Consider the following 13326-nt stretch of genomic DNA (forward strand, 5'->3'; position numbering starts at 1 on the left):
TTTAAGGTCATGGTAGTATCTATGTTCTCAGATATAAGAATTCCTAGATATTCTAGTGAAGAAACCTTTTCTCCAATTATTTGATATTTATTCAGATGCAAGTCATCTATTTTATTTAGAAGTATATGTTTTGATTTGGATTTATTGAAACAAAGACCTGAAATGGAAAAAAAATCTTCTACTTGTTTCTCTAATTCTTGCATGGACTCTTCATTCGGTCTTAAAGTCAGCAATATATCGTCAGCAAATAACATGATTTTAGAATTAAATTTATTGCAAAAGTTAATTCCTTCTATTTTAGATCACTTCGTATTGCAGACGCAAATAATTCTATTGCCAGGGCAAACAGGATGGGAGACATAGGGCAACCTTGCTTAGAGCCTTTAGTTATTTTGAAAGCTTCCGAGGTAAATGGGCCTAATTTTACATAAGCCAGGTTGTCTTTATATATATTCTTTATTAAATTTATAAAGTTTAATGGGAATTCAAAAAGTTCCAAAATTTTAAATAGATACTTCCAGTTTACCGAATCAAATGCTTTCTCTATATCTAATGTGATTATAAGAGCTTCTGAATTGTCTCTGTTCAAAGCTTCTATAATGGTTAAAATTCTCTGAATATTGTCATATGTGTGTCTTCCAAATATAAAGCCTGTTTGGTCTTCATTTATAACTTTAGTCAGGGATTTCTTAATTCTATTTTCTAAGATAGACATAAAAATTTTATAATCATTATTAAGCAGGAAGATAGGTCTATATGAACTACAATGGGATGGATCGCTTTTATCTTTTTTTATAGGGGTAACTAGTGAATATTTCCAGGATGGTGGGGTAATCATTTGAGTTTGAATATCGTTTAGCATGTTATGAAGTAGAGTAATTGCTGAATTTGGAAAAATTTTATATAATTCCATTATTATTCCATCCATTCCTGGTGATTTGTTGTTTTTACTTACTTTAATTATATCTTTTATTTCTTTTATGGATATATGCTTGTCCATTTCTACTTTTAATTGATCAGGTAGTTTTTTTATTAAGGAACTATTAAATTTCTGATCTGAAAATAAAATATTATTATCATTATTTCCATAATGCTTAGCATAATAGAACTTAAAAGCTTCAAAAATATCATTCACATCAGATACCTTTTTTTCCCTTTTCCTTCATGTATTATATTTATGATGTTATTTTCTAAGTTCTGCTTTTTAATTCTCGTTGCTAGATTATGTAAGTGTTTTGGAGAAGTTGACATTGAAGCAAATTTTAGTTTTTCCAAAGCTAGATTTGTTTTATGAGTGAGGAATTCATTGTATTTATTATTTAAATCTATAATTTCTTTTTTTTTTCCTGAGAATCTATTACATCATAAGAACTTGTATTTATTTCTGTTATTCGTTTTTGTATGTTCTGCAATTCAGATTCCCATTCCTTTGTTTTATTTTTAAACCATCCTATAATCTTACCATACAAAAAAGCCTTGAGTGTATCCCAAGTTATTATATTATTTGTATCGTTAATAGGATTTGTTTCTAAGAAATATTTGATTTCTGAATCTAGCCAAGGTTTAAACTCTTTTAATTTAAGGATGTAAGCTGGTATTCTAGTTATAGTGTTTAATCTTTTGAAATCAATTTGTAGTTTAAGAATTAAGGCATTATGGTCTGAAAGGGGACATGGGATAATAGAAAATTTTGTTATCCTACTGTTTAAATCAGAGGAGACCAATATTTTATCTATTCTTGTTTTAGTATTAAAGCGATAATCGCTATGTGTGTAACTTAATGAGTTAGAATCTTTAAAATTAAATGCATCTATTAGATTTAAGCTTTCTAACCATCTCTTGAAATATTTACTTACGGGTGTGAGACGTAACTTTCTTTTATTAGTTGTTTCAGAGTTATCTAAAATACAATTGAAATCTCCCCCCATTATTATCATACCTTTATTTACTTTGTTAATTAATTCTATGTGTTTTTTAACCGTAGACAATCCTATTCCAGGAATCCAGTAAATATTTATTAAAGTCCAAATTCTATTTTGATATTTTATTATTACAATTGATATTAACCCTTCTTTATCTTCGTGTTTGTAAATGATCTGAGGAATAACTACACTTTTTTTCCATAAAATTATAACTCCTCTTGTTTTTTTTTTTTTTGTAAAGGGAGTGAGAAAGAATTAGTCACTAGGTTTCCATGTGAAATTATCATCTGTTTTAAAATGAGATTCTTGTATAAATATGATTTGTGCTTATTGTAATTTCAAATATCTTAGAAAATTCGACCTTTTTATAGAATTATTTAAACCATTAATATTTATAGATAATAAAGTTGTGTCTGTCATTTTTTTAAGTACTTATTTGTACTTTTGGATTGTTTGTTCTTGAAATTTTGTTTTACCTTGGAAGTTAATGTGTTTTGAGTATTAGATTTATCCTCTCTTTTAAAAGTTATTTTGAAATGAATATATTTATTTCTATTTATGCTTAAAAATTTTCAAATTGGACCACTGAAAAAGAAAAAGCTGAAAAACATTGCGTGAACATAAATTGAATAAACAATTAATGATTTTACCATTCTAAATCCCAAACATGAAGTATCTAGCACCTCAAATCTGTTTGGACTTAAAAGTTCAAACAGATTTACCCTCAATAATAATATTTGCATTAATGAGGAAATGTTGCTTTAAATTGAGCTCCTCAAAAAAAATGAAAACTAAAACCAGAGAACAAGATACACTTATTATGTAAATAACATATATACCTAGTCTGTGAAGTTTTGTTCATTACTAATTAGATTCTAAAATGAGATATTATTTCAAATTGCAAACAATTTTAAATAAGACATTTGTTAATTACTTTAACAATATATTAGATGTTCATTTTTCATTAATATTATAATTTTTTTGCAAATTACAAATTGTAAATAATATATTAGCAAATGTCAGATCATTAATTGTCATTAGTGATATTTAACATTGTTATTAATAATAAAAAGTAGAGTGAGTATGATAGATAGATACTGTTTAAAATAAAAAAGATTTTTTTTACATATTTTTAGATCTATATAAGGTATTACATCAGCATAGTGAAGTTAATTGACATATAGCTAACCACTTTATCAAAACCAATTAAAGTCTTTACAGACAATAATATTCATTTATAAGATTTAATATAATAACAGTTAGAATTAAAGCAATATTTATAGTGCTTTACATTAAAGCATTTTCTCATTCTTCAGTCAATGTCAGTTTTATAGCTCTGATATTTCCACAATCTAAAATTAATAAAATGTGTAAAAAATTTCACTCCTAAATTACTTGTATGTGATCTTTTGTAGTTCTGTTATTAGTAAGTTATTATTCATAAGATTTTCTCTATTAAGTTCAATTTAAAGATCACACATATCAGAATATTGACTTCTGCTTATCTCAAATGTAGTGAACGTCTGGTAACTAGTAAAGGGTCTCAACTTATATGTTAAAACTATAAAACAGAAAGGAGAAAGGTCAAAATTAGAATTATACTTGCAAAGGAAATCTAACTTGATAATGGTGCAATAGCACTCTTGTCCCATAACTAATCATTTATAATAAACATTTTACGTATAGTACTTCTTTTATACAATAACAAGAATGATAAAGCAATCTTTAGATAAATGAAAGTATAATTCCCAGTAAGCTGACACTCAGGATCTTCACCTTCCCTTTTCCTTCTCTCTTCTTTCATTTCTATACAACTTAACAACTATAACAAACTCATCTAACCCAGTGTCGGTTAGATGTGTTCACAGAGCGCATGTATTATACTTTTACCAGACATTCACCCATTAAGACACAACAGTATTTAAATGATTCATATCTTTCTTGTTATAATAGCGTTGTCTTCAAAGCAGATCTAACGCTATACTTGCATGAGATATTAACTGAGATTGATAATAAACCATAAATTTTTAATAAAATATGAAAGACTATATGAAGTGTGAGAATAATTGAAGCAAACGCTTCCTTTACTGTAATCAAAACAGCGGTGTTAAGGAAAGAACTCTGTGATAGTGCGAGTTTACACGCCATCTTGTGATTAGTGACTTAAATTGCATCTAAACACGCTAGTATATATCGCGTGCTTATGAATGTGGACGGTGAACAACTTTTCAGACAAAAAACTGAAAAAGCCGAGCAGAAGGCTTATGAATACTGTCCACCTTCAGATAACACTCTAATGTTCTAGATGCTTCCCAAAATGTTCACGAGTGGTTCCATTCCACAATATTTTCATCATTACACTCCACATTAATTCAAATTAACAAATTGTAAATGTGTACCTCTAAGCTACACAAAAGCATTTACCAAGAACAACAATATCCATTCAGGCAATGATAGCGCACTATTCTGGTAACTAAACACTTGTATAGGGAAGAAACAGCAGAGTTAGAGAGGAAAACTCTGCAATACTTTGTATTTACACGCCATCTTCTGGCCAGTAACTTAAATTACATCTATGTACTGTTAAATATATCGTGTGCTATGTATGAAGCGGTGAACAACTTTTTAGATAAGGAAACTAAAAATAACTGAGCAGAAGGCTTATGGATGTTTTTTTTTTTTTTTACTTTCAAATAATACAGTAATATACTGGTTACATCTAAAATGTTCATGAATGATTCTATTGTATAACATTTTTATCACAATACTCTACATCAAACTAAATCAATGAATTTTGAATGTGCACTTTTGAATAAATTGTTATTTTGCACTGTTCTAGTAACCAAATACTTGTATAGAGAAGAAACAGCAGTGTTAAAGAAGAAAACTCTGTGATAGTGTGTATTTATACGCTGTCTTCTGGCCAGTAACTTAAATTACATCTATGCACAGTTAAATATTTCATGTGCTATGCGTGAAGTGGTGAACAACTTTTTAGATAAGGAAACTAAAAATAACTGAGCAGAAGGCTCGTGGATGTTTTTTTACTTTCAAATAATGCAGTAATATACTGAATACATCTAAAATGTTCATGAGTGATTCTGTTGTATAACATTTTTATCACAGTACTCAACATCAAATTAAATCAATGAATTTTGAATGTACACTTTTAAATAAATTATTATTTTGCACTATTCTAGTAACCAAACACTTGTATAGAAAAGAGACAGCAGTGTTAAAAAGGAAAACTCTGCAATAGTGTGTATTTATACGCTGTCTTCTGGCCAGTAACTTAAATTACATCTATGTACAGTTAAATATGTCATGTGCTATGTATGAAGCGGTAAACAACTTTTTAGATAAGGAAACTAAAAATAACTGAGCAGAAGGCTCGTGGATGTTTTTTTACTTTCAAATAATACTATAATATACTGAATACATCTAAAATGTTCATGAGTGATTCTATTGTATAACATTTTTATCACAGTACTCTACATCAAAATAAATCAATGAATTTTGAATGTGTATTTTAAAATAACATAAATGTGATTACTAAAAATGATAATATTTATTCAGGCATTGAAAGTGCCTTAATTTATCAACTGAGTAGTCGTATAGAGAAAACCATTTAAAAGGGCAGTTTATGTTAAAAGCTTAGTGACAAAATAATAAGAATGTCTAGTATACTTCATTGGTTATTTTTTTCAAGCATTTAGAGAATAAGTATATAGAGAATAAGTAAGAGAATAAGTATTTAGAGAATAAGTAAGAGAATAAGTATTTAGAGAATAAGTAAGAGAATAAGTATATACTTCAGGGCTTTAATAAGTTATTAATTAGCACTAACATTTAAGTATTATATTAAACTAAACAATTAAGTAAGAAAAGAAAAAAGAAAAAAAGAACTGCTTTATACTAGTGTATTAAAGAGTTTAGTTTTAATATATTATAATCATTCCTTAGTTGATACTTTGAGAGAAATAGTATCATCAGAGTTCTTTTTGTCAGTCTTTTGTTTCTTTTTTCTCTTGCCTCCGACCAAATATTTTTTCCTGGAGCCCTTTTTAAAGAGGATGAATTTAACCAGTCCATTTCTTCAGGTAGTGGAATTATGTTATTATTCTTTATGAAAGATGTGGCTTCCTCTATGCTGTTGAATGTTCTCATGTCATTGTTATATTGGATTCTTATTTTGGCTGGATAAGAGAGCTGTGCTTTGATTTTATGTTGTTTTAAAAGTTTTACTAATGGCCATGTTTTCTTCCTTATATCCAGAACTCTTGTTGAATAGTTATTATCAAATCTTAATAATGACTGTTTATACATAACAGGACTTTTCCTCCATGCAGATCTCAGTATAAGCTCTTTATCCATAAAAGAAAGAAATTTAACTACTATGGATCTTGGAGCTGATTTAGAAGAAATAGAAAGTGGCTTACCGATAGCTCTGTGTGCCCTCTCTATCCCATAAGATAAGCCTTCTTTTAGTCTGAGAACTTCAGGAAACCAAGAGTTCAAGAATGAGATGTCTTCACCTTCGGATTTCTCTGGAAGACCAAAAATCCTTATGTTTGTCCTTCTTTCTCTGTTCTCTATATCATCAACTTTATTTATTAACCAAGTGTTCTGTTGTAGCAGAAATTGAGTATGTAGTTCACTTTCTTTTAACCTCCCATCAACATCACTTAAGGAAGTCTCAATGTCTGATATTTTTATTTGTTGCTGTTGTAAGATTTCTTTAAAAACTTCTGTTTGTTTTTGGCAGTTATCTTTAAGACTTTCTAGATTTTCAGTAAATCTGTCCATTTTTAGCGATAAGTCCAGCAAAGTAGCAGATATCTGTTGCATCTCTTTTTTATAATAGAGTCTGAGTGTGAATTCTTGGAGTTACTCATCTTCAAACAGTTTGGAATGTCCTCTGTAGTATTTGACAGGAAAATTTCAGAATTCTTTCTTCAAAATTGGTAGTTTTGTTATAAATTACTTCATCTTCGATATTTACCCAAAATTTTTTAAATATATTTAGTTTTTCCTGTATTTTCTAGTATGAGTGTGAAGAGCTCAAAATCAAGCTGCTCTCAGTTAGCCATTGGGCTCCCAGAAAAGACAATTCTTGACTTGATTTTTGTCTGCTTTTGGCACTTACTTAACTTTAACCTCAGTATCTTATTTTCTTCAAGTACATGCTGCAGAGAGTGCCATTTTGACTAACTTTATTTTAACTTTACAGAGAGGACATTGTAGATCTCTCTTCAGAGTATCTTTAGTTTCACAGTGAATTTATCACTGTGGGTTTTCCTTTCTGTCTTACCACAGGCATCTTTCACTGCTTCAGTGACTGGAATGTTTTGGCAAGGTTTTGTATCATGCACTAAGGTTCTTTTCTCTAAGTCTGCAGTTCTTTCACTAACTTATCTGGATTTTTCACAAGAGTAGCTGGTTCAACCAGTGCCCTGGGCTGGTACTATAAACCTGCCACCCCCCCAGCTCTTCAAGTAGAGAGAAAACAAAGAAAAAAAAGCACATCACTACAATAAGCTGATACATGTAAGTTACTGGCTTATTACAGTTAGATATATGACTCCCCTCCCCCAGCTTTTCCATTAAGAGAAAAAAAAAGTAGATGTTCCTTCTACTCTCACACCAGACAGGTGGCCAGCTGCATGACACACACCCCTACATCCTGCCTCAGCCATTCATCTCCTGTTTCTGTACCTGCTGTCAACCCTCCTTTATCATATTTTATCCAAAAAAAATAATAATTTCTTCTTCTTAAACTGTAGAAAACAGTTGCTTTTTACCCCACCTGGATGGAGTGTTACAATGCTTATGTTTTAGTAAAAAAAAAAAAGTCTTCTTTTTAAACCAAAATAAACAGTCACTACAGTTTACACCCTACCTGCAAGGAGCAATATGGCACTCACATTTTAGTAAAAATATATATATTTTGTTTTAAACTGTAACAAACTGCTTGCTACAAATGCAGCATACTGTTTCGGCAGCTTATACCATGCCTGCATGGAGTGCTTCATGTGTCACATTTTAGTTAGAAAAATTTTTTTTTTTACTTCTAAACTGTAAGACCAGTGCTCAGGTTTGACCACAAATGCAATACCAGCTTTTAAAAGATGGTATTGCATTAAAGAGTGATAAGAAACAGCTGATTGTGCTCCCTCCAACACTTTGTGCCTGGAGTAGTTGCCTCTCATTCCACCCTAGCTATCTCACTTCAATTTTTACGTTGAAATGCAGGCTTAGCTCTGTCATTTTCTGGGGAAACTTCTTTCACTCACTTAAGAATAACAACTAAAGCTTGTTTGTTTTGTTCATTTTTTTTTCCTGGTAAGGCACAGGATTTCCTTTGCCTTGTAGCCAGACAAGACTTTATGTTATTCTGAAGTTTATATATCTGTCCTTTTTTCATTATCAGGACTGTGTATGGCTGCTGTTGCCCTTCCCTACTCTTACTGTGAAAATACTCAGAATTGTGTGTTCTTAATAGCGTACATTTCTGGAGTGCTTCAAGTTCACGTGTTCATTGCTAGCATCTTGGTTAAAAATCATATTTTTGTTAGATCCAGTGATGCTAGCTAAACAGTTTTCAGTGATTTTTCCCTTCTTATGTCATTTAAAATATAATATTTCACTTACTGACATTTTCCTGTCATTTGAAGGTAACCACATTTTAAATTGCAAGCTTAAATTCATAGCTAACAGTCTCTCATTTTGTTTAATTAGCCTGTCAGTGCTCTTAGGGTTAATACGAAAAGCCTATTTATATGAATTGCAAGGGGGTGCTGTCTTGAATTTGTCAGCAATTAATATAAATATTGTTTTTCTTTTGCAGTAACTGTTTGAAATGTTGGGACCTGCTTTACCAAGTTCTGTAATGCTGAGACTAAATGGCCGATAAAATTGAGTTAAGTTCAACATGGCCATTTGTCAGAATATTGACATTTGTTTATGGCATGCTGATCTTGAAGTTAGTATATATAATTTCAGGAGGGTGGAAGGGGGCTTGCTCCCTGTTTAGAGGAGAATAGCAATGTTGGGTATCTGTTATTCTCCTACACGTTCAGTATGGATTTTGGCATGCCAGCACCTGACATTATGAGGCCATCATTTCAGTAGGCAGACTTTTTTATGTTCCCTTTAGGTCCCAGCCATACATTTATAGCATGTTTTAAATCACATGCAGTATTTTAACTCTCATTTTGTTTGTGTTAAGTGCCCAAGTATGAAATTTATAGCTTCTTTTCAGGAGACACAACAGCCTCAGCAAGCAGTTTTTTTCCAGTTTTTTATAGTCTAAAAAGTATTTGCCTTCCTCACCCATCTAAATGTTTAGGGCCTCCTTTTTAATTGGGAAAATGGAATCTTGACTGTTTAACCTGAACCCCCTTTTCCTGTGTTTCATATCTCTTGAAGACTTCTTAATAAAGGATTTACAACTGGAAACAGACTGCCTACCCTGCTTGGATTACTTTTGAATACTTTGTAATTCTGTACAATATTTTAAATTATATATTTGTTATTATTTTTTTGACTTAGGACAAGTTCGCTATTTCCATTACCATTATTTGATCTGATTAATATACAGTGATATATCTTCCACACAGAGACGTTTCTTACGCCGTTTTGTTTTTGGACCCACTATACTTGTTTAGTGGGTTGTTTGAGACTTTGGGGACACCACGGAGATTACTTTTTTTTTTGTTGATAGAAAATAAATGCATACACTCAAACATGCTTATTTTCCCTAGTGGATAAGGGTGGTATTACAGGCAGAGTGAGCTTTAACAATTCTCATGATAACCAGAAAACTTTGTCTTCCGAGAAGACATAATGGCTGGATTGGCTGGACAGAAAGGCGAAAACTGAAATGAGGAGTGCATTCTGAATATTTGCTATTGTGCTGAGTAGGTAACACAACTGTGCTTTCCTGTTTATTTTCACATAGCCCCACTATTACAACAGTATAACTTATATAGAGTCTGGCTTGCTGACTGTTCAAAAGCTATTGTGCTTGAATTCTTATTTTTAGGGGGCATTTATATATTTGCTATGATGCATTGATAAAGTAGGCTTACAAATATATTTGTTAATCTGATTCCTTGTTTTGTTGGTTGGGTTCTTCATTGTTTATGTTAATATTAAGATACATTTAGAGTTTATTTTCCACTGTAACCGAGTTACTAAATTAAGTGATTTTTTTCTGAAAATCTCCAGCTGCTGCCAAATGCCTTTCACATCTGTGCTAATATTTAACCGACTTACTTAAAAGAGGTATTTGTTTCTCCAGTGTCTCGACACATGTCAGTTGCAACAATCTGCTATGCATCAGCTGAGCCTGCTACCTCTGGTACAGTTACTGCAGCACAGAAGAAGTCAACTGGTCCTTTTATGGGGTCCAAGGGAGATGCGCAGGGCAGACGGTCTTCATCAGGCAGGTAAGCTTCAGTTCTCCTCTTTTTCTACTTTCATTTCTCACACAAGAACATTTTAGATGTAGGTTAGTTTGTAATGGTAATATTTTATTTATTCTTATTATCTGAAGCTGTACTATCTTCTAGCAATTAATCTTGTATCAGAAAAGAAATACACACATAATGACGGCAGCATAGTGGCATCCCATTTGCTGTAATTGTGCCTATTACTGATTGCAGGAGTAACTGATGTCCCTCTTCAGCTACTTGTTAAACAGGTATGCTTCTGGGCACAATTGCCTCTTTTAAGGGTGACCCAGGAGCACTGTCTGGTTAAGTGGCTTGTCCAGTCACACAGTAAGCAAATAGAGACTGACAGAATCAAAACTTGAACTACAAGAAAGCAGCTTGTTAACAAATCATACCCTTAATCATCTGTGCTGACAGATTTCTATTTTTTTCTGCTTGCTGTAAAAGACTTGTCTATGAGACTGCACTCTGATGTATCAGCATTAAATGTGTAACTATGTTACCATTTCTCTGATAGTAACTAAGCTGCAAATGTGGCATCCAAACAGTTTGAAAATCTAGACAAGTTGGCGTCTTTATTACTCATCTCTGTGATAATGCAGAAAAATGTCAATCTTTTTCTGTTCTACTCTTTGAAGAGAAACTTTAACCTTAGTGTGCATTTTTTTAAGATGTGCATCCAAAAAGTGTCATTTTGCAGTACTCCTTTCAATGTATTACTAGGCACTGTCAGATTTTGGACTGTGACTAGGTAATATATGTTCTAGTCTATAACTAAGTAAATGGAATTTGGGAATGTTTTCTACCGTGTTCGCTTGACTATAATCTGAGTCTTGAAATTCTGTACATATAGACATTAATTATAATCACAAAAGGCACTCCTAAGATTAGAAATTAATTATGCTGCTCTTATTTTCAGTAAATACTGTCATGTGTTTATGGTTCCCAGTTCTAAAAAGTTGCCTGACTGTTGGCTATGTAGCACACAAGTAGAAAGCCCTGACTGTGACCCAAAAGATCTGGGATCGGCTGGTGACCTGGGTGTTGTAGAAGCTGACAAGAGAGAGTGAGAATGAGTGGTCACTGCCAGACCTCCCATCCCTGGGGGGAAGAAACAGTCCAGCCCACTACAGTGCTTGTAGTCACTGTAGAAGACAGTGCCTAGTATGTAGTTTATGGCTCAGAGAAATGTGTTTTGCTCTGATAAGCTGATCTGCATGGTAGTCCTCATGGGCAGCACAGTGGTGCAAAGGTTAATGATGTCACCTTACAGCAAGAGGTTCTCCGGTTCGATTCTCAGCTGGGGTGCCTTCTGTGCGAAGTCTGCATGCCCTCCCTGCATTTGCATGGGTTATCTCCAGGTGCTCCAGTTTCCTACCACATTCCAAAGACATGCGTCTGGAGTATTTCTCCCCAGGCCTCCACTGAAAATAGGCTCTGTCCTAGTTGGACTTTCCCTGTCAACAAATGTTAAATAAAATAAATAAATTAAAAGAAATGGGCTGTGTGCAGCAACATGCACAATTACAGGGGACGTGCACTTCATTTTTCAGGGGAAGGGTTTAGGCCAGAAAATGGAAAAAAAAAAGGCCCTCATGGTTACCTACATGATGGCTGAAGATGGGGAATGAATGGTCCTGGTCCTTGCTAGATGGTCAGCAGGTACTGGGGATAGAAGAAGGATAAAAAAATGAAATGCTGCCTGACTTTCATCAAAGGGCACTTTCCACAATAAATAGTATAAATAAATAGTATAATCAAACGTAGAAACAAATATTCTTCTATTCATCGAGCTTATTCAACCATTGCTTTTGTTTTTCTTTTCTGGCTTGCACTAAAAGAAAAATACAATAAAGCGGCACATTGTTAAACAGCTACTTTTTAATTACAGAATACACAGTCATTGTTTATGTCAGTTCTATCTTCTAAAATCCATTTTATCAAGTATCATCTCTCTATCCTAGAGAAAATAAAGGAATGTTAGACACTGCAGACAAATTGGCATGTCTGCAGAGAAGGAGTGTTCTCATGAATAGCTTTGGTAATCAAGCCTCACTATTCCAGACAATGGAGGGCTGCCTGGAGGTGTGACAGGCTAATAGATTATCTTTTCTAGAAGTAAAGGAAGGTCTTGAGAGACATCCCTGCAGTCAAGATAATGTTAGTGCTACCAACTCATAAGATACTTTGCAGGTAAATGGAGATGTATGAATGGTGAGTGCTCATGAAGGTACCAGCTTGACACAGCCTTATGGTCTCAGAATGTGTAGTGCGCACACATACACACACACACACACACACACACACACACACACACACACACACACACACACACACCCTAAATCATAATTCTTCAGTGTGATGACCTTGGTGATCCAAAGGTAGAGCTGATGTCCTTCCTTTTCGCTGTTTTGATATTCTTTACTGTTGGGATATCCTGTTGAGGATAGCCTAACATCTGGTCATCATACTAAAGCCTTTACACGTTCCAGATGTTGTATGCCAGATGTGTGTCCTTCGTGCAAAGTATAAGGTGCATACATGACATATGAACACCTAATCCTCAGAACTTCTTTCCTGCCAGTCTTAACACTACCTCTGATTTTGGTCTGTATGCCGTTCACAGAGCTGGTTCATTTATTGAGATTTCTAAAGATAATTGCCCCATTGGGGTTCCTTCCTTTCTTTTTTCCTCCTTGTAGTTTGTTTTTATGTCATCAAGGAAGAGAAAATTTGAGTGTGGATGGCAGATTCCCCATAAAGATATACACGAGAAGTGCCTTTTTTGTTTAGGTTTTGCACGACCATACACAGTATGACACTTGTCAGGCGTTTGTCCCTAAGACATAAAGCAGTTGTCTGGCCTTCCTCTCTGTTTATTTGGAAAACAAATGTCTAAAGCTGTAGGGCTCAGGATACCATGGCTGAATCTACCTGCCTGAACTTCA

At 33.1% G+C, this 13326-nt stretch overlaps 1 protein-coding gene across 1 annotated transcript in view; it reads left to right on the forward strand.

Annotated features, from left to right (window-relative positions):
• The window catches only part of CCDC180 (coiled-coil domain containing 180), a 2826277-nt gene that overhangs the window by 1971158 nt on the left and 841793 nt on the right, over nt 1-13326 (forward strand). Inside the window, exon 27 of the mRNA XM_044058396.1 lies at nt 10225-10372. Within this exon, the coding sequence (XP_043914331.1) occupies nt 10225-10372 (148 nt within the window). The remainder of the gene's footprint in view (nt 1-10224; nt 10373-13326) is intronic.

This window comes from Protopterus annectens, chromosome 16.part0 (genome assembly GCF_019279795.1).
Source record: "Protopterus annectens isolate FY-2018-M chromosome 16.part0, PAN1.0, whole genome shotgun sequence".
Lineage (NCBI taxonomy): Eukaryota > Metazoa > Chordata > Ceratodontiformes > Protopteridae > Protopterus > Protopterus annectens.